Source organism: Peromyscus eremicus, chromosome 6 (genome assembly GCF_949786415.1).
Source record: "Peromyscus eremicus chromosome 6, PerEre_H2_v1, whole genome shotgun sequence".
Classification (NCBI taxonomy): domain Eukaryota; kingdom Metazoa; phylum Chordata; class Mammalia; order Rodentia; family Cricetidae; genus Peromyscus; species Peromyscus eremicus.
The window spans coordinates 77181090-77204101 of record NC_081421.1 but is presented as its reverse complement, the minus strand read 5'-3'; the positions used below and the strand labels follow the sequence as shown (position 1 = coordinate 77204101).

The 23012-nt window shown below is 38.6% G+C and overlaps 1 protein-coding gene across 1 annotated transcript in view; it reads right to left on the bottom strand.

The window, feature by feature from the left end:
- The window catches only part of Ptpn22 (protein tyrosine phosphatase non-receptor type 22), a 49106-nt gene that overhangs the window by 3341 nt on the left and 22753 nt on the right, over positions 1–23012 (bottom strand). Inside the window, 11 exon segments of the mRNA XM_059266006.1 lie at positions 23–100; positions 5424–5454; positions 6965–7080; positions 7583–7660; positions 12669–12694; positions 14033–14121; positions 14124–14158; positions 14463–14546; positions 16948–17774; positions 17905–17981; positions 21752–21838. Coding sequence (XP_059121989.1) covers positions 23–100; positions 5424–5454; positions 6965–7080; positions 7583–7660; positions 12669–12694; positions 14033–14121; positions 14124–14158; positions 14463–14546; positions 16948–17774; positions 17905–17981; positions 21752–21838 — 1528 coding nt within the window.

Below are 23012 nucleotides of genomic sequence, written 5' to 3'. Positions count from 1 at the left end.
TGCTATAAAATAATACACATACCAAAATTCAGAAATGAGCTGGAATTTTTTGGCTGAACACATTCTGCAGGCTTGCTTGGTGGGGAAGAATTGCAAACACCTGTAATCAGAAGAAAACTATGTTGGGTAAGAATGACAACAGATTTAGATTACTGTTTATTTGCTTGCATGATTACTGAAATCCCAAACAATACTCCAAAATGAACATATCAGTATCATGTTAAACATGTTCAAAATTGTTGAGATTATATTTTTATATTAGAAGTATTATAGGGAGAGGGGGAAAAGTCTCAGTCTATAGGCCTGAACTCACTATGTATCCCAGGCTGGCCTTGAACTTGTGGCACTTAATCTGTTTGCAAACAGAAACAGATTGTGTAACAAGACACAAAACTAAAGAAAATTGTCAAAGAAATGGTGTCGTGGAATATTACTTTAACTATTATACTATTATACTATAAAGGTGTGTTACATTTGCTTATGCTGCACTTGTTTAATTATGTAAAGGTGTGTTGCTGTTTCACCTTGCCTGCCTAAGGCATCTCCTGATTGGTCCAATAAAAAGCTGAACAGCCAATAGCTAGGCAGTAGAGGGATAGGCGGGGCCGGTGGGCAGAGAGAATGGGTAGGAGGAGAAATCTAGGCTTGAGGAATGAGAGAGAAGAGAGAACGAGGGAGAAGGAGGGGAGATGTGGGGTCAGAAGCCAAGCAGCTGACAGCCAGCCAGACACAGGAAACAGAAAAGTAGGACATACAGAATAAAAGAAAGGTAAAAAGCCCCAAGGCAAAATGTAGATAAAGAGAAACAGATTAAAACAAGAGCTAAGATAAGGCCAAGCATTCATAACTAATAAGTTTTTGTGTCATAATTTGGGAGCTGGTTGGTGGCCCAAAAGAAAATCCACTACTTTAGAATTCACCTTTGGCTTTGGAGTTTATCTTTGTCAAACTCTGATCAGTTTATATTAATTTATCTATGGCAAGCTGAGGTTTTTCTTATATTGTCCTCTACTCCTAAATCTCTTACTTTGCAGCAATTTTTTTCTCATAGGTGATTTTAAGTTAGAGCCATAGTCTCTCAAAGGCATTGTTATGTTGCTTCATTTGCTGTTGTATTTACCATGTGTAAGACTAAAATTGTGTGTGTGGTCCTTACACCTTAATATAAACATATATCAGTTTCTACCAAGTTTTAAAAGGAATTCTGTAAAACCAGATCTACATTATACATGTGCATTGTCTTATAGGAATAAAGGTTTCTCAAGTTTATGTAAACTTTCTCAAAAACAGCTTATAAGCAAGGAGAAATTACTACACACTTTTTTGTTTGTTCTTAACATTTCAAAATGCAATGTGAGAACTGCATATATATGTTTACAAATAGGTATGTAATATTGGGCTTCTAGAAACATCTAGAACGTTTCCTTTCTGGAGGATACTTGAGTATTAATCACTAGAATACACAGTAGTTTCAGTTGTTTCCAATTCAGTACATACTAATACTGTGCATCAAGAGCTGGGCTAGGAACTGAGGGTAGACAGGAATACACTGGGTGAAGATAGGGATGTGCAAGGATGTCAATAATCTCTACATGTGAACTGAGAAAATATATTTGTCCCAAAGAATACTGTTTATTTTTTCTTTCTTTTTTTTCCTTTCTTCCTTTAATTTTTTTTTTTTTACTTTTTTATGCACACTAGGTTTTTGTTTTGGTTTGGTTTGGTTTGGTTTTTGCCCTAGGTGTCAGATCCCCTGGAACTGGAGCTACAGACAGTTGTGAGCTGCCACGTGGGTGCTGGGAATTGAACCCAGGTCCTCTGGAAGAACAGTCAGTGCTCTTAACCACTGAGCCATTTCTCCAGCCCCTCTTCCTTTTTTTTTTCTTTTTCTTTTCCTTTTTTAAAAAAGGCAGCAAATATTCAGCAAATATATATTAGAGGGAACTGATATTTTACCTATGGCTTGTCTCAAGTTATTTTTATGCTGCCTGCTCAACATGTATTCTCCAGATAAAAACAGCTTATTTTTTCCCGTTACATCCTCCCCAATTTTCAGTTTCCACACGTCAAGTGGAACTATTTCTACTTGCAGAAGAATGAAATGACTAATAACTTGGGCGGGCTTCCATTGTTGGTACATTGGCATGGTCACACCAGATGTTTAGGTCTGATCTCATTACTAAGTAATCAGTGACCACATGTAACTATGTGGCTAAATATAAGACATATTATCTTGCCTAATTGGAATGTTAAATATACTGTTAAGAATCGATTCAGGCAGGGGCAAATGAACCAGGCTAACATCAGGCCAATTTACACTAGTCATCAGACTGTTGCTTAAGCAACCAGGAAGAAGCTAATTTTTTCCATCAGAAGCCTGAAACCACATGGTAAAAAAATCTGCCTATGAGTAAGCTTATAAAACGAAACAAAGCTGGGGCTAGAGAGATAGCTCATTAGGTAAAGTGCTTGCTGAGCAAGCGTGAGGCATTGAGTTCAGACATCCAGAACCCAAGTAAAAGGCAAGGCATGGCAGTCATGTGCCTACAATCCCAGCATGTGGGAAATGAAGAGAGCAGGATCGCTGGAGCTCACTGACCAGCTAGTATAACCAACTGGTAAACTCTCAGTTCAGTGAAAGACCCTGTCTGAAAAATAAGGTAGATACATGATTAAGGATGACGCCTGACATCAACCTCAGACCACACATGTACATACATGTGTGCATACAGGCATACACACATACATACACAAGAATGACACAAAGCAATATGGAATGAGAGGTCAACTACTTAATGAATTATTTGAATTCTTAGTTACAAGACAATGTTTCTCTTATGCTCCAGTTAGCCTAAATTGGACATTCTGTCACTTGCAACTATAGTATTTCTGAGCAATTAAAATGTCTCATTAGGGCTCATCCGGTAAAGCAGTTTGCTGTGTAAGTCTGAGGACATGAGCTTGTTCCCTGGAACTCATGTAAAGGTAGAAGGGGAAAACCAACTCTACAAAGTTGTCCTCCATACACAAGTTGAGATATGTGCCCCCATCATACATGCACGTGTACACACGTACACACACACACACACACACACACACACACACTATAACAAAATTTACTCGAAATTTTTCCCACTAAAAGTGGGCATCACTGGGCATCATGGTTGGCAACTTCCATTCTTGTCACCTGTAATCCACTCTTCATACAGTAACCACGATAAAAACAGAGTGCATAACATTTCTGTCTAAAACCCTCTTATGGTGTCTCACGGCACTTAAAATAAACTCTACTCAGCAAGACCAATAAGAATGTAACTACTACTCTCCCATCTTTTCAGCCTCACCTTACTGTTGTAGAACATTAGTTTAAATGTGTTACATTTGTTTATGCTGTGGAACATTTGTTTAATGATGCAAAGATGTGTTGCATTTGCTTGACTCTGTGAAGCTGTGTTACTTTGCCTGTCTAAAACACCTGATTGGTCTAATAAAGAGCTGAATGACCAATAGCTAGGCAGGAAAGAGAATAAATAGAAGGAGAAAAAGAGAAGAAGGGGAACAAAAGGAGAAGGAGAGGAGGACTCCGGGGGTCAGCCACCCAGCTACACAGCAAGCTGTGGAGTAAGAAGAAAAGTATATAGAAAGTTAAAAGCCCAGAGGCAAAAGATAGATGGGATAATTTAAGAAAAGCTGGCAAGAAACAAGCCAAGCTAAGGCTGGGCATTCATAAGAAAGATTACGTCTCCATGTATTTATTTGGGAGCTGGGTGGCAGGCCCCTTCCACCCCAAAGAACAAAGAGTAATAAAACAACCAGCTACACCTTTTTTTCATTCTCTCACAATTACTCGTGTTTTCTTTGATAGCATCTACCACAATGTTATTATGTATGTACTTGGAACTCACTGAATTTCTCAATTCCTCACTAGTCTTAAGTTGCACAAAATCCTAAGAGCCAGTATTATCACTGTCGACCACCATATACCTGGTCCCTTCCACAATGTCTGGCACATAGCAGGCATTTAACAAATATTTATAGAAATAAAGAAAAAAAGCAGACAGAAACGTTAGCTCAAAATAACAGATAAAAATGCTATTTTCATTTAAAAACTTCCCTGCAGACTACTAAGAGATCCAGATTGGGAAAGAGCATGGGGAATTCTTGGGTCATGAGTATCTGGAAGGGTGGAGGACAGGTAGACAAGTCTAAGCTAATGCAGGTCTAAGCTCCAGGGTCATTGTGAAGGCTTGATACTGTTCTTAGCCACCAAAGAATATCGAATGAAAGTAGCTGAAAAACAGAAATACAGTCTAGCCTACATTTAGAGGATGCCCTGAGAGTTTTTACATAAGAAAGAAGGCTCAGTCTCCCACCATATCCCAAAGATCTGCCAGTATAAATCTACCTGAAGTTACTGTTTCTTTGATATCCCCAAAATAGTGCTGTATCTACAGAAAGAAAACCGAGTGTTTCCTAAACAAGCTGATCAAATTAACCTTTGGCTGACTGTCCAAGTCAGTCACTCATTTGTTTTTTGTCTACTTAATTGTCCCCGTTACTATACTTTCCTTTTGAAATGTTAAAATTTTCCTTGACTAATTCTAGGGGGAAAGGCATGCTTCTTAACCAGACTTTAGCTATAATGGATAAAAGATTGTTTCAGAGGTCAGGTATGATGGTAATTCTGGCAAACTATTGAGAATCTGAACTTCATGGATAGAAAAATAAAGGACAAGCCTCGAAGGGAAAAGTAACACTCAACTATCTACCTGAGATTTGCTTTCCAAAATTTCCCTGGTGTTCCTTGTCCCTCCCTATTGTTCCAGTATAATATCAACTATTTAGTCCTTCCTAACCAACCAAGTGGGTCCCATTTAAGAGTCATACCATCGTGTTTTATAGACCTTATAATTGTAAATAAGGTGTCTAAGAGAATTTCCAAAATTTTAAAGAGCCCGTGGGTTTTTATTTACATTAAAATACAGCAAAATAATAAGCAACAGACTTTTGCTGCTGGTAATACATGTGAAAATGGAAATGTGTCAAGGCTTTGCTTGTTTCATCAAGTCAACACATTTGTTTCACAATATGCTTTGCTGTTACTGTGTCAAAGAAAATATATCGAAGGTTAGACTGCTAGGAGTGTAAATAACATATTTATATCTAAGCATCTTGGTATGGGTAGACAATCCAAACATTGTAGTTATTCTAATTCTGTCTGTAAACAGAAGCCCCTACCCGACATTAGCCTGATGGAGCCCAGCAAAGTCAAGGCCTGGGTGATCGCTCTAACCCACAGGTCCATAATGAAATTCAAATAGGGAATGATGTTGTTAACTTTTCTCATAGGGTGATTATACCAAAAACTGTGTAAATTTAAAAGTTTTAGATACATTCTAAAAAATAAGTACGAATGAACTTACTTTTTTTCATATTTCGAAAAATCTTTAAACTCTATAAAAGTGAAGAAAGGGGGAAAGTTAATATTTTCCTATAAAGTTCAAAATGCTTTAGTCAACTAAAAACACAGACTTAACAGGATTAGTTTCCTTAACAATAGCCATGAAAATGCAATTATTTTTCCATCTTACATCTTAATTCAATATAGAATTACCACGTGATTCTATCTTGCTATTTTACCATATGCATCATAGTACATGTCTAGAAACAACGGGACAGAAGGCCAGGGGTAAAGATGACGGGTGTCTCTCCCTTCACTGGGGTATTCCAGAACTGACCAGAGCCTCTGGGGGTTGCTTTGCTCTTCAGCCATGTGCTTTTTACCCATTCTTACTTTATATTATGAATTTCTAGCAATTCATCATATAGTAGACAATATCCTCTGACTATGGTGCCAGTCACAGGCATTTTTCTCTCCGATTTGTTCTTTATCTTTGATTTTTCAGGCAACTTTCCTTCACTGTGCAAAAATTTTCTGTTTCATTTAGTGGAATGTGTGTATCCTTTTCCTTACTGCCTCTGGATTGTTATAGTTACAAAGGCCATTCATACTCCCAGAGTTACAAAAATATCTTACCAAAAAGTACTCTTGTAACTTAGGATGTTTTAAATAGTTGTTGTTGAGTCCTTTGGGGGCTTGTTTTTCATTTTCAGATTTAAAACAATTAGAGTGATTCATTATTTTGTGTGTATAGATGTTTTGCCTGCATGTATGTCTATGTACCATGTATATGCCTGGTGCCCAGGGAGAGCAGAAGAGGGCATCAGATCCTCTGGAACTGGAATTATAGACAGTTAAGATCCCCGGTGGGTGCTTAGGTCCTCTGGAAAAATTGAACTCAAGTCCTCTGGAAAAGCAGTTAGTGCTCTTAATCTCTGAGCATCTCTCCAGGTCCTGTTTAGTAGTTTTATGTATATGTACACATTTTAACATTTAAATCTTTTAGCTATCTAGACTTTATCCTGATGTCAATATGAATTGTAGATCCTAAATATTTTCTACATTATTACTTATTTGGACCAACAACTTTTTCTGAGACATGGTCTCACGTATCCCAGCCTTGAACTTCTGATCTTCCTGCCTCCACCTCCCAAATATTAGGATTTGGGTATTACAGATATTCACCACCCTGGGTCACACTCCAGGCTTTAAGCAGGCTCTAGGCAAGCAGTCTACTAACTGAGCTACATTCTCAACCCACTAACAATTATGAAACTATCCATCTTTATCCCTTGATTTGAGACACACCATAATGTACTAAATCTCTACGCGTATGTGGACCTATTCCTGAACTTTTTTGGTAGATGATGCATTTATTTTAATATACTGACATGTTACTGTAATTACTCTCATTCCATAGATTTGCTTTCTGTTCATTTTGACTGTGTGAGATCAAAACTCCGTTTAATAAAGATGCTTAATGTAATTTTCAATCTTAATGCAGTGGAGGGAAAGCCTGTAGTAAGGGAAACTCTGAGATGTTTTCTAAATCTCTAGTCTTACTTTACTCCTTGTGAAACTTTTTCCAGGGGTCTTCAATGTTTGTTTAGAAGATGTTGAGTTCTCCATAGTTTCAGGATAGCTAGTAGAGTAAGATTCTATGGGTTGGGCCTGTAAACCTTAACAAAAAAGAAAAAAGAAAGAAAAACATTTTGTTGTAAAGTTTCTTAAGCCTATGACTTAAATATAGGTGTATATTCAAGCTTGGCCTATATGTTTTTCCTTCTTAGGTATCATTTTCATTATATATTGTAGACTTTAAAATTTATTCTTTTATTTAATCATTCTTTGTAACTTTCCATGTAAGACTTACTGTTTTTAACTTAGTTGTTTTGGGTTTTTTTAGATGGGTCTCATTGTGTGGCCCTGGCTGGCCTGGAACTCACAGAGATTTGCCTCTGCCTTCTGGCACACCACCATGCCCAGCCTTGTCTATGTTTTTATGAGATAGGTCTCAAACAGCTTTGGCTGTCCTTAAACAATGTGGCTAAGGATGGCCTTGAACTCTTCTCTTCACCTCTCAAGTGCTGAGATTACAGGCATGCACTACCACACTTAGCTTATTTTAGACCTTTTAACATTTCATTTTATAACTTTTTTTGGAAAGCAATGCCAACTTACAGTCTTCATCAGCAAGAAGGAAGGACTCCGGAGTTCTTTCTGGGAGTGGAGGTGGAGGGGAACCATCCTGATGTAGATCTGTAATAAGAAAAGTATATAGCAAAGCAAAGAAATCCACCAATTAAAAGTCGGGTCAGGACACGTTTTGTGGCTGTGTAATTTTTGCTGTTAGTCCATTGTAGCCTGCAATCACTGTCCTGGTTACTTTCCCTGTTGCTATGACAACATAGCCTGACAAGAACAACTCCAGGAAAAGGGGTTAAGTTGGCTCGTGGTCCCAGTGTGTATAAATTCATGGGGGTAGTCCTGGTGGCGGGGACGCAAGCTCAGCTGGTCCCATTGCATACATGGTCAGAAAGTAGGGGGTGCTGGATGCTGGTTCTACTTAGCTGGAGTTCTTCATTTGGTACCCAGGACCGAATCCCAGGGTACAATGCTAACCAGTACTGAGGTGGGTCTTTTCACCTCAACCTAATCAAGATAGTTCTTCACAGGCATGTCTGAAGGCTAGCTGAATCAAAATAATCCCTCACAGATGTGCCTGGAGGCCCTCCTAGAGGACTGCAGATCCTGTAAAACTAACTATCACAACCACCAAAAAGGATCTGAACATAGGATTACAGGTGTGCACCACCATGTCCAGCTGGCAGAAAGATTTAGAACATTTGCTGCCTTCCAGGGCCTCCATCTCCTGTGGTGGACAGAGCAACAGTGAGATGAACTGTCATACAATGTAAAAGGAATTATCTGAACAGTGACCAGAGCCTCAAAAGTATAGTCCGACTTTGTTGACCAAGGAGCCCATGATTCATCACAAACTTGTGAGCTCACTCATGGATGTATTCTTCTAAAGAAATTGGAAGTGGATTTTTACCAAGGTTCTGGATCTAATTTATTTTACAGAAAATTTTAGCCTTCCAGCTTCTAGTTGATTCTCCCATCTCTACCTCTCATCTCATTATAGGTGTACTGGGAGCACAGACATACTATAGTGTGCATGTAGAGGTTAAAGGATAACCTGCGGAAGTCAGTTTTCAGCTTCTACTGCGTGCGTCCAACTCAAGTTGTCATGCTTAGTGGCAAGAGCCCTTCAGCTACCTCCACAGACATATCCATCTTTTTTTTGTGGGTCACAGGGATTGAATTCAGGTCATCAAGCTTGCAAGGTAAGCACTTTTATCTTCTGAGTCATCTCAACAGCCCTGGTCATAGGATATTTAGGCTGTAAAATTTACCTATGAAGCAAGTATTGTTGTTTATTTCTTATGTGCTGTATAGTACTTATTTCCAGTACCTAATCCAATAATTGTTTGATAAACACTTCCAGACAGTTTATCTTTCAGTTTGCTGTTAGGGCATATTCTGAGAAATAAAATTGTTAGCAATATCTTGGTGGATGTTTTCCTGAAATACCATTTCATCTTAAGTGTCTCTAGAGGAAGAATCTACAATGTTGTTATTTTCTGTATTAAGTCTGTGTTCCTCTGCCTAGCTTTGGGTATATAGTAAAATACACATGATTTGTCATCAATAACAGTGCACTCATGGTATTGCACCATCATCACCATTGTCTAGTTCCAGAACAGTTTTCATCACCATGAAAGGAAACCTACACCCATTAATAGCTCCCTATTCCCTTTCCCCCCAACCCTGGCAACCTCTAGTTTGCTTGCTTGCTTCCTCGCTTGCTTTTAACAGAGAAAGGATTTATTTTGGCTCATCATTTCAGGGTCCAGTCCATCATGGTAAGTCATGACAACAGAAGCTTGAGACAATTAGGTAGTATATTGCTGGCACAGCTATGTTGACTTGAAAAATGAAGTTCTCACAGCCCTCTGGCACTAGTAAGTTCTACACCATGTGTAAGAGGGGAGAATCCCAGCAGCCTTCGTGTTCTTAGAGTTCTCTGATCCAGACAGAGTAGGAGGCCTGGTCATGGGTGTTCTGTGAGATGGAGGCTTGGTACTTAGGTGTTTAGTGAGCCAGTTGGTAGCCAGGACCCACCAGCTCACTGTCTTTGTGGATTTTTACAATCTGGATATTCCCTCTGACTAACTTCAAAACCTTGCTACACTTTATCTAAGTTTATCTTCTGTATTTTACAAAGTTGAACCGCTATCGCAATGACAATAACCTAGTCACTAGCTGGGGGAGTAGCTGAGGGGTAGAACACTCGCCTAACATGTATGAGGCCCTGAATTGGATCTCAGCACAGTAAAATATACAAATAATCTACTCATGATTTCTTTGCACACATCATGTTCCTTTGAGTCTTCTTAGGCTTGTCATAACTTGTGTAATTCCTTCCTTTTGTCCTAAATTCTCTAAGATCTTTCTTCTGCTGAGTAAAGGCTTTCCTAGCCACTCTAGTAATATCATCCTATTTCCCCAAAATCCTGCTGATTATAATTAGTGCTACATAGATAATCAATGATTCCACATGGGTATTAATTTCATCCACCCAACTTAATATAAACATTAAATAGTACTTTTTCGCTGGGCATAGTGGTATACACTTGTGATTCCAGAATTCGGGAGGCTGAGGCAGGAGGATAGAAAGTTTAAGGCCAGCCTGAGATGCTGCATGGCTAAACTTGTCTAAAAAAAAAAAAAAAAAAAAAAAAAAAAAAAAAAAAGTAGTGCTTTTCCTTACATATCCTGCCTATCCTAACACTTGGAAGATATTTGATGAGGGCTATTTGGTAACACTGTGCTAAAAACTTTATATGCATTATCTCAATTCTCACAAAAAATTATAAATTTTTAATTTATAAATGAGAAAATCAACAATTTAAAGAATTTTTTTATTATTTATATATATGAGCAATTCCTTGTATAAGAGTTGCTTGGTCGTAGTGTCTCTTTGCAGCAATAGAACACTGACTAAGACAGCCAGCAGGTATGTATGTGTAACACACATGTGCCTGATCCCTGCAAAGATCAGAGGAGGGAACCACATCCCCTGAAACCAGAGTTATGGATGGTTATGAGCCACCATGTGGGTGCTGAGAACCAAACCTGGGTTCTCCAGAGGAGCAGCCAGTGCCCTTAGCCACTGAGCCATCAATCTCTCCAGCCCCAAACACATGTATTTTTGTTTTGTTTTATTGAGACAGGGTCTTACTTTATAACCAATGGTAGCCTTGAACTTCTGGCAGTTCTGCTGCAACTTCCCAAGTGCTGGGGTTATAGATGTGAGCCACCATGCCTGTCTCAGAAAGTAGTTTGTTAGTTTGGGGTTGTTGTTTTTTGTTGTTGTTTATTGTTTTAGTTTGGCTTGGGGTTTTTTGTTGTTTGTTTTTTTTTTTTGAGACTGAGATTCATTATCTAGCCCTGATGGCTTGCAATTTGCTATATAGGCCAGGTTAGATTTGAACTCACAGAGATTGCCTGACTTCACCTCCTAAGTGCTGGGATTAAAGGCATGTACCATCACGCCCAGCCCTCAAAAAGTGTATTCTTTAATTAAGGTTATATTTTGGTAAATTTTAGTAGATTGGTAGTTTGAATTATAGACTGCTCCAATGCTTTTTAATATCCACATTGTAGTACATATATATATTTGAGTAACATGATAATATGAACAAATATGCTAATGACAACTGCAGCCTATGCTAATGTTTACAAAATACCTATGAATTCCCAGTAGATGTTACTCAGTTTTTTTAGTATATAATATAAGCAAAACGCAGGAAAAAGAAGAGTAATAGCAAGTTTTTAAAAAGTGAGTGCAGTTAAGAGCACTGATTGCTCTTCCAGGGGATGTAGGTTCAGTTCCAGCACCTATATGGCATCTTACAACCACCTGTAATTCCAGATCCAGGGGCTCCAACATCCACTTTTGTTTTTGGAGTGGAGTGGGGTTATGCCACATTGTGGTTTTCACTTGTATTTCTTTGATGGTTAGTGATCCTGAATATCTTTATCTCTGTTGGCCATAGTTATGTCTTCTTTTGAGAAATATATATTTAGATATACTGCCAATTTTTAAATCAGGCTACTATATTTTTTTGCTGTTAATTTTTTTGTATATTCCTTATACATTTTGGTCAATATCCAGAATATCCTATTGAGACAGGATTTTTTAAATTTGAATCACTAAGGCTGAGCATGGTGGTGTACTCCTTTAATCCCAGCACTGAGGAGGCAGAGGCAAGCGAATCTCTGTGAGTTTGAGGCCAGCCTGGTCTACAGAGCAAGTTCTAGGACAGCCATGGCTACACAGAGAAACCCTGTCTTGAAAACACCAAATAAATAAATAAAAAACAGAATGAAATTTGAGTCACTGTAGTGCTGAGCAATGCTGTACTTGTCAGATGCATAGTGAACAAAGGTTTCTAAGTTAAAGACACAGGTTGTTGCGTTTGCTGCATGAGGCCTTTTATTTGGCATAATTCCACTTGTCTATTCTCGCTTTTGTTTCCTTATTGTTTTATTTTTAATGTCCTGTTCAGAAAAGTCCTTGCCCATTCCAAACTCCTGAAGTTTCTTCTAGTCATTTCGTAGTTTTAGGTCTTATACTTAAGTATTTAGTAGATGTTGAGTTGTTTTTGGTGACCTGTGAGAGGTAGGAGCCCACCTGTTATACATGTGGACACCCAATTTTCACAGAATCATTTATTGAAAATACTGTCCTATTCTATCCATGTTCATAGCATCTTTGTGAAAAGTCGGTTGGCTATAGAAGCATATGTCAGTTTCCCTAAGGTATGTATCTGTTCTTCTGGTTTGGGTGTCTCTTTTATGTTGGTACCTTGACATTCTGATGTCTCTGGCTTTTTGAAGTTAGGTAGGATAGTATTTTTCTTCTTTGTTCTTTTTACACAAGATTGTTTTAACTATTTCAATTTTCAAATAGCCTATGTGAAATAATGTTTTTGTTTGTTTCTTTGAAGGATCTTGCCTTTACTTTGCCCATGACAAAACAAAATTGTCAGTCTGGGAAACCCAAAAATAAATCAAGACAGCAGAAGCTGTTTACAAGAACTATGAATCTTCCTGAGGTGAATTACTCTAACTAAATGAGCTGTTTTACAAAACAAGTTCTTAGGACTAAATGTCACCTAAAGTCAAGAGAAGTCTTTACCTGATTTGGGACGTGTGAGTTTCACACTCTAAATATGTGAGAAGGGAAAAAGTGAAAGAATAATATGTACGCACAATACAAGTTTGAAACAATAAATGTCATTTAAAAAATATAGTTCATGTAACTGTAGTGATAACAGCATTTCTTAATTCATAAGTGTGCTGAATCATAAAAAGGCGTCCCTAACTCTTACAGTGATTTTTCATAACTGCCATATGGAATTAGTTCTAAATCGATCTCCTCCGGAATTAGTTCTTCCATAATTTAGAACATTACCCTAAAAATTTATTTGGAGATAAGTTGTTGAAATTATGATTACTTTATGGCACTTGAAAAAGGATGAGTGTTCTTTGCTATGTGAGTTAAAAAAAAAGAAAAAGAAAAAGACCATTATGTGTGTCCATACTATTACCAGTGATTGTAACAACAATTACATTAAATTGTGACTTTCCACCATCACAATTGTGGGAACTATTTTTTTAATTCAGTACTAGGGATTAAACCCAGAATCTTGCCGTGCTAGACAAATGCTCTACAACTAAGCTACATTCATAGCCCTGTAGAAACTTCTAAATGCTTAATTGTCTTAGCTCTGAAATCATTGTATATACTTAAATAGTTGGTTCAAAGAATATCTAGAAATACATAACAGATTATCAAAAATACAGATTTTTCTTTTAGAATCAGGAAACATTATTCCAGGTGTTCATCTTAAATAACTTGCACATGTCATTAAAAGTTCCTGTATGTGATTTCACTGCTAACACAATCCAGCCCATGAATTGAGTACAGTGAATAATCTGTCTCCTTAGAAAACATTCATTTTTGCCTTAGCTGTCTTAGGAATCCACTCAAATGTTTTCTCTCTCACTGGGCCTTTCTGATTACTCTCAGCCTGAAAGGCTCTCCTGTCTTTCACATATCGTTGATATATATGGTCTTGATATAATAAACAAAGATTCATATACACATCCTGTACTTCAAACGTAAGCTTCTTAAGAGGGAGAGATGTATCTTGTACACCTTCCTTATCCCCCATATCCTCCAGCATGTTGTTTTACATTTATAATTTAGTTAACTATTGCATGACAGTTGTTAAAATGAAGAGAATACAGTCTGGAGAGAGCTCTGGCAGGAGACCTGGGTTCAGTTCCCAGCGCCCACCTAGTGGCTCACAACCATCCACAACTCCAGTCCTGGGGGATCCCATGCCCTTCTCTGACTTCAATAGGCACAAAGCACACATGTGGTACACATATATACATACAGGCAAAACATTTGTGTAACTAAAACAAAATCAGTATGTCTAAAAAAATGTGTAGAATAAACTATAGTCTGTTAAATACAAATGAGTTGAGTCAGACGAAAGTTGCTAAAGTCCCACAGAGCTGTGGGTCTTTGAGTCAGATGCTCTACTCCATTCCAGTGAGGCTCCAATTCTTACCTTCACCACCAAGGTAAGGACTCAGTAACACTTGGTGAGAATTCTCCTGCAAGAAAGTGGATATGCCCAGTTCTTAGGAATGGGATTTTTGTTTGTTTTTTGAGATAGGGTTTCTCTATATAACCACCCTGGCTGTCCTGGAACTCTCTTTGTAGACCAGGCTGGCCTCGAACTCACAGAGATCTGCCTGCCTCTGTCTCTCAAGTGCTGGGATTAAAGGCATGTGCCACCACAGCCCAGCTGAATGAGATAGATTATTTTTTAAAGAGACAAATGGATGCTCAGCAGCACATAGAACACTGGAGGGACCTGGGAAGGAACACACTTTAGACTTACTGAATTGTACTCACCAGCTTCCTCAGCCACAATAAAAGACTCGGGTGTCCGTTCAGGGAGCGGAGGGGGAATTTCGTCATCTATCCTTGGAGAAGTCACTGTCCAAATGACAGAAATGTAATCACAATTTTGTAATGAGAACAAAGGAGATCCTTACATCCCCCTCTAATCTAAATATAAATTTAACAGATTTGTATGTGCTTACTCTAGGAAAAAGAATGAATTTGTTTTTAGGTAAAAGCTTTACTTGATCTTTGAAGTTTTTACTGGGTTTAAAGGTTTAAATATCCCCAAACATTTTGTCACTGTTAGGATGGTTTGGATTATTTTCTACATAACTCTTCCCTTTTGTTTTCTATAGCATTCACAAATATTCATATACACAAAAGCTAAACATTCATATACACAAAAGGTGAAAAAAATCCTTTTTCTATTCCATACAGAATCCAAAATATAGAAGTTTATTACAGAAATAGAAATAGTTCATCAAAAAAGGAGAAAATTCTGGGAATGGACGTAGACTAGAAATCTAGGGCAGGCTCAAATGCCTACAATGTTTTCTGTTGAATAAAAAAAAAAAAAATCCGAATTTGTGCAGAACACTTTACATGCTACTATAAGAAACTGCCACCAGATGGCAGACATGTCAATTTTGCTACAATATGAAAATAACTTATTTTCTTTGTTGTTTTTGATGTTCTGAGATGTTTAAAGCATGACGGTTATTCATAAAAAGAAAACAGGAGATGGTGAGGTGCCTCAGCAGGTGAAGGCACTTGCTACTAAGTCTGACAACCTGAGTTCAATCCAGACCCCACATGGTAGAAGTAGAAAACTCACTCCTGCAAGCTGTTCACTGATTCACTGATCTAGGCACACACACACACACACACACACACACACACACACACACACACACTAAAGAATACAAAATTCCTTACATTTTAAATATAATCAAACTATAAAAGAATTAGGTCAAAAGAAGAACCTTCTCAGATCCAGATAAAATATTTTTTGCAATAAATGATTTACTCATCTACCAAATTTGCTAGGTTTTCATAGCACATACTTATTAAGAGTTCAAAGTCATTCTTGTTTATATAAAGAATTTGAGGCCGGCCTGGGTTACCTGAGACCTTGTCTGAAAAAACCAAAACAGGAAAATGAACAAAGCAACAAAACCTGGGGAGATGGTTAGGTGGGTAAGACTGTACTGTGTGAGGATGAGCACCTGAGCTCAGATCCCCAGCATCCACATGAAAAGCCTGAGTGGCCATTTGTGCTTATGAGCCCAGCCCTGGAGGGGAAGGGGCAGAGACAAGGGCTTGCTAGTTCCCAGCCTGGGGCAGGGCAGTGAAAGGCAAGCTCTGAGTTCAGTACACACACACACACACACACACACACACACACATGCCATACACACAGATAGAAGGAAACAGAGAAACTAATGCCCACACTTGAGAGTCTAGGGCAGGACTGCTGTGAGTTCTGGATCAGCCTGGTCTCCGTGAGTTCTAGGCTGGCTTCAGTAGGAAGACTCTATCTAAATCAAGAAAAGAGGACAGAAAGAAACACAGGCTGGGGCTATCCCTCCATGATAGAGCTCTTTCCTGACTGGCTAGATTCAAGTCCCATGACTTCAAAAAGAGGAAAAGGGAAGCAGCAATCAATACTGTTATAGAGCAGAAGTTTTCTGTACTAAGTAAATGCTCTTTATGGATTGATTATCTGGCAATATGCCTAAGCAAATGAAACTTGCTCTTCGCTTCCTTCATCTTCTATATCAGATTATTAGGGTCTGGGCTAGGGTTCCACTTAGACACCTGCCTGATCTGCCTGAGGCACTAGGTTCCATCCACTTCCTAAAAAGAAAAACATCAGCATATAATAACCTCTAATAGTATATTCACTATTATTTTCTGACTGCTCAGTTAAACAAAACAGTATGTTTGATATGTAAAAATCTAGAATTATAGGGCATAAATATGAAAATTGTGTTAAAAGATTTCAGAAAGTCACACAATACTAAGCAAATATCCTCATCTACTAAGATGAGAAAAGCGCAGGAAATCAGGTCCTACCACTCCCACCCCTGCAGGAAGAGAATTCAATGCTTAGCAATGTGGTCAACACATTACAGGCACATAAGTGTGTAACAAACATTTCTGGGTGACTGTGCAGTGCTGTTGACCAGTTTGCCCTCTGTACTTGGGAAGCTGCTTCTGTATGGTAAAGGTAAACTGTGGCTGTTGATAAACAAGTCTGGAATGAGGATGCCATGTTAGAAGCCTTCCTGTTGGCGAAGATAGGTCCCCAGACCTGACAGCCTCATTGCGATTGTCTTTATAGTACACCATCAGAACACTCCTAGAATTTATTTCTTTGAGGAGAAAAAGAAGAAAAAGAAGCAGAGGAAGAGAAGGGTTAAGAGAAAACAAAATATTTAATGGAAACAAGGCAAGGTCCAAAATGTTATACAAATTTGAGGACATAGCTTACCTTGTGTGGCTGTCTCTTGGTTTAACAGTGGGGGGAAACCGGTCCCAGGGCTTGCCATTGAAGACTCGCGGGAGCTGCAGTAGGAAGGGGAGGCTGTAGAAGAGGCTGGCAGCAGAGCACAAGCACATACGACTCCATCTTGCTTCTCAGGCAGATCAAAAGACATCTTAGAATCAGCACTGTTTGGGGGTGACGATGGAAAATAGGGATCTTCTACTAAAGACGTGCAAGAATGCACCCTAGAAGTGTCGGGGCCTTGCTGCAGTACACAAGGGGCATCGCATGTTGGGTGCTCAGAGGCACGTGGCAGTGAATAATTCAGTTCCTCGGAAGAAACATGGACCACTCTTTGCGCCTGCAGCTCCATGAGACAAGGCGCATGCAGTTGAGATTCCAAGAATGAAGAACCGTCTTCCATGTCCAACTCGCTTGTTTTTCTCTGCGGAATCCACTCAAAGGGAGTTGATTTGGTCCGTGTCACCGGCCCCTTTGAATTGCTGCACCTGCCTGCTGTGGTGCTGGGCGGAGCACCAGGACACGACCCGTGCAAAGTGGAACCGAAATCCAGACTCTGGTATTTCTGAAGGGGCTCTCCCACGACTGGAGAGGCCTTTGCCTGCCCTTCCCTGGTTATGACAACCTTGTTGTTACACTCACAGTTTAGCTCTAAAAACTCAAAAGAAGGGCTTGATTTAGCCGAACGCAAAACGAGCTCTTCCTTGGCCCTTATTTCAGAAGTCCTGTCAAAGGAAGACGCATCTGCGCTGGCCACCTCCACCCTTGGTTTGCTCGGTTGCTCCGCCGTAGTCTTTACATCTTTCATGGCGCTGAAACAGAAGGAGAAAATGATGATGCGTACCGGAAAGAGGTCTCTTCCAGCAGCACAGAGAAGCAGAACAAGAGATTTCATCCCTCAGGCACAATTAGTCAACATTTAGATATGCTTAATTTACTCACTTTTTTGGTAAGTCCGGAGGACAAGAGTCAGCTTGTACAGTGAGATTTTGTTCAGGAATTGAAAATTCTGCTTCAATCTTCAAAAGAAATGTCAAGAGTTTTTTTGTTTGGTTTGTTTGGTTTTTAATGAAGCACTGTCAATAAAACATTTTAATATTTGAAGACTAGGAAGTAATACCCCCCAACATTCCCACTCCCCAACACACACACACACACACACACACACACACACACGCACACACACACACACACACACACAAAAAAAAAAAAAAAACAAAAAAAAACAAAAAAAAACAAAAAAAAAACACAGACGGCCCAGGGACCATCATGGAAAGGGGGAGAGAAAGCTCAGGGAGGAATGGACTGAAAGAGTCCATTCTGGACATGATGGGACCACTGCATTCATGAAATCAAGCCAGCAGTCTTGTCTGCACAAGACCTCTATAAAATCAAGCCAGTCAACATTCAAGCATGGCAGTGGGGCATTGGCTCAATAATATCTAAGCCCAACTAAGTTGCTGTGGACAGTCGATGGCTTCTGGAGAAGGGAGAGTCCGGCTTTATTCAGGGTGTGTGTGGCTCCTGGTAGTCACCCTTGCTCCAGCGGCTGGCCCCACACCCATGAGTACATTGAGCAGCACAAATTAGAGCTGGTGGGTTATTTTTTACAAAAGAGGACACGAAATTAAGAAGGGGTAGAAACACGAGTGTGAGTTCTGGGAAGAATTAGGGGGAGTAGTAGGGGTAAACATTATCAAAATATATTGTAATAAATTCTTAAAGAATTAATAAAATATTGTATTAGATATAAAGCAGTATGTTTATTTAGCTTGGATGAATTAGTATAAAATAAATGATATATTTGTTTAAAAAAGAAAGATCCCAATTGAACAGCCTAACTTTACATTTTAAGGAACTAGGTATGTGTGTGGGGGAGTGACTAAAATCAAACTCAAACTTTGCAGCAGCAAGGAAATATTAAAGATTACAGTGGAGATAAATTAAATAGGGAACATGAAAAATGGAAAAACTGAATAAATTCAAAAGATCAATAAAAGTGATTATGCTTTAGTCACATTAAGGAAAAAAATTCACCAGGCAGTGATGGCACATGCCTTTAATCCCTGAACTCCGGAGGCAGAGGCAGGAGGATCTCTCTGAATTCATGGCCAGCCTGGTCTACAGCGTGAGTTCCAGGACAGCCAGGGCTACACAGAGAAACGCTGTCTCAAAAAAAAAAATCAAAGTATTAATCAAAAGTGAGAACACAGGGAGTGAACTGCTAGCACATTTGGTAAAGTGCTTATGCTCAATTCCCAGAATAAGACCCTAAAAATTTAAAAATTTGGCATGGTGTAACACACCTGTAATCCCAATACTAGAGAGGTGGACAGAGAACCCCTGGGGTTCCTGATAGTTAGCCTATCCTAATCAGTGACTCCTGAGTCCCAGTGAGAGACTCATCTCAAAAACTAAGGTTGATGGCTCCTGAAGAGTGGCATCCGAGGTTGACCTCTGGCCTTCACATATCTACACATGGACTCTCACACACAAGATGAAAACGTGGACATTACTACCGGTCTTGTGGAAACAAAAAGAATTAAAATACTATGAACAATTGCATAGGAGTGCCACATATATTGATGGCATGCTAACAAATTGGATAACCTAGATAAAATGGTTAAGATCTTAGAGATACTCATCCTACCAAAATTGGTTGGTTAAGGGAGAAATAGAAAATCTAAATAGAACTCAACTAGTAAGGTGATTTAATCAATAATGGAAACTAAAGAGTCTGGTTCAATCCCCAGGCCTGGGGGGATAGAAGAAGGGCTCATTTATATACTGTCAGTGGAAACGTGAACTAGTATGTGTATTATGAAAAATCAGTATGCAGGGCCCTCAAAAAATTAAAAACAGAACTACCATATAATTTATCAGTGCAACTTCTGGTATTTCTAGAGGAAATAAAATCAATGTAGTGTACTCATATGTGGCATATTCACAATAGACAAGTTATGGAGCCAAACCAAGTATCCATCCATAGATGAATGGATATAGAAAATGTAGCATATATTCACATGCTATTACAGTAGTATTATAAAGGAATACTATTACCCCTTTTAAAAAGAGGGAAAGAATGGCTTGGAAGAGGACGTGTTTAGGCCCCCAGAAATCACATAAAAGCCAAGTCTGATGAACCTAATCCCAGTATTGAAGGCAAGAGACAGGTAGATCCAGAGGAGAGAGGGCTTTCTGGCTAGGCAGTCTAGTCAAAACAAAGAGCTCTAATTTCACTGAGGAAGGCATCCTGGTGTTAACTTCTGGCCTCTACATGCATCTGCACTGGTAGGTACACACACACACAGTGCCAGGCATGGTGACACAGGCTTATAATTTCAGCTGCTTAGCAGGCTGGGGCTAGAGAATCATAAGTTCAAGGCCAGCCTGCACAACTTAGCAAAAACCTGTCTCAAAATTAAAAAGTTGAAAACCAGAGCTGGTGATATAGCTCAGAGTGCTAAAGCAATTGCCTGGCATTCACAAGGCCCCATGTTCAATTCCAAGTACCATTAAAAAAATAGTAAAGGGGGGATGGGAGTCTGGAAAGATGACTCATTGGCTAAAAGCATTGACTGCTCTTCCAGAGGTTCTGAGTTTAATTCCCAGCAACCATGGTGGCTCACAAGCATTTCTAGTGAGATCTGATGGCCTCTTCTGGCATAAAGTTGTACATGCAGATAGAGCACTCATATATATAAAATAAATAAAATCTTTTTTGTTTTTGGCAACATGAATGAACCTAGAGGACATTGTGCTAAGTAAAATAAGATAAACATGGAAAGACAAATACTGCATAATTCCTGCATAGACTCTAACATAATCCAAATTCATAGACACAGAGCAGAATGGTAACTACCAGAGACTAGAAAGAGGAAGATTTTGAGGCAATGTTGGTCAACAAATACAAAATTTCAACTAAAGCCGTGGTCGTGGCACACACCTTTAATCTCAGCACATGGGAGGCAGAGGCAGGCAAATCTGAGTTCAAGGCCAGCCTGGCCTACAAAGTGAGTTCCAGGACAGCCTATACAGAGAAACCCTGTCTGGGAAAAAAAAAAAAACACAAAAACAACCTCAAAACAAAAACAAAACCAAACAAAATTTCAATTAGATTAAAAAGAATAAATTCAAGAGGTTTACTATAAAATACAGAGACTACAGTTAATAATGAGGTATTATGTATTAGAAACTGCATAGACTATAATAGACTATAGGTCTTAAATTATAAATATATAAAGTAATGAATATGTTAATTAGTTTTATTTATCATTACACAATGTATACAAACCTTAAAACATCATATTATATATTATAAATACATTCAATTTTGTTCTGTTATATTTTTTTGTTCTTTGAGACAGGGTCTCACCTGCCTCTGTCTCTGGGATTAAAGACATGTGTCACCACACCTGGCTCAGTTTAAAAAAATTTTTGTGAGATGTATGCTATAAAGTAAGACAGATGGAACCTGAAAAAGCACTCACCTATAAATTTATGAATTCAAATTTAACTTGCTGATAAATTGCCTAAAACTTGGGATCAAAACACATGCTTGCCCTAATTAAATTCAGCTTCTAAATTTAGCTGAAAATTATATGTAATAAGGTAATCAAGTTGTGAATTTTCTAAGTTAAACTACCCCAAATTAATTTGTCCTCTACAGGAGATTTTGACATAGCCCTATGAAATCCTGACATTCCAATTCAGGTGTGACCATACATAAGCCCTACAAATACTTTGGCCAAAAACATATGAAAAAAATAATATGTAATTTCAACATTACCTCTCTTCCAGAGTGTTCATCTCCAATAATATCCATATGCCTCTTAAATAGTTCTAACACAGCACTATAGACCAGTTCGTATTGTTCCTGGAGAGTATCACAAGCCAGGCAAATGAAGAACACAAAAACATCAGGTGAATTACAGAAACTGATTTCAAAACAGGAACATCTATCAACATGTTACTAAACTCAGTAAACAGCGCTGTATGCTCCATCATTCACTGCAGATCTGTATATACTTTTAGGCTATGAGAAATACTTATTTTACATAACTCTAGCTATCACACAAGGATTTTATGCCATGTTTCTTTCATATTCTAACCCTGCTTTTTCCTTTTTTACTTTCATCTCTCTGTTTTCTTTGCTAGCATTTTTTGTTTACATGTTATTCTAGATGTATCTTGAGTAAATCACCTTCATTTATGGAAAAAAATCAGGTAATGGGTGGTATATGAATTGATAACTTCAATATGTTTTCTAATTTGACCTTCACAATTGCTCTATGAGGTAGGAAGGCTATTATGCCTGTTTACAGTCAGTTTGTCCAAGGCCATTCAGAAGTAATTCCTACATGTGACTTATAAACTGAATCTTCTGACTTAGTTTAGTGTATTTAGATCAAGTTGCTGAAATTTTGGCCTAATAAAGATACCAAAGGGGCTGGAGAGATGGCTCAGAGGTTAAGAGCACTGACTGCTCTTCCAGAGGTCCTGAGTTCAATTCCCAGCAACCACATGGTGGCTCACAACTATCCGTAATGAGATCTGGTGCCCTCTTCTGGCCTGCAGACATAACACTGTATATATAATAAATAAATAAATAAATCTTTAAAAAAAAAAAAGATACCAAAGAAAAGTAAACTACTGAGTAAAAAGTTGAAAATCTGTGGTTACAAAAGAGTTCAATGCAGAGAAACAAGACCTCTATTCTTACCATGTATTACAAGGTTTATGGCTTGTAATACTTGTAATACTTCATTTTGGCCTTTCTTCTTCCTGAAGCACTTCCTCTCATACTTTACACAATCCCATACAAATAGAGGATGTTTCAACGGGTTTTTTTTAGCAGAACAATGTAGCATCTGTAACACCCAGCATAGTCATGGAATGCTATCATTTTTTAAGACAGAAAACGTAGACAGCAATTGTGGTTCACTTCTGTAATCCCAGCACTCAGGAAGCTGAGGCAGAAGGATTGCTGCAACTTCAAGGCCAGCTTGGCCCTCAATATTAAATTCTAAGCCAGACTGGGGTAAGAGATA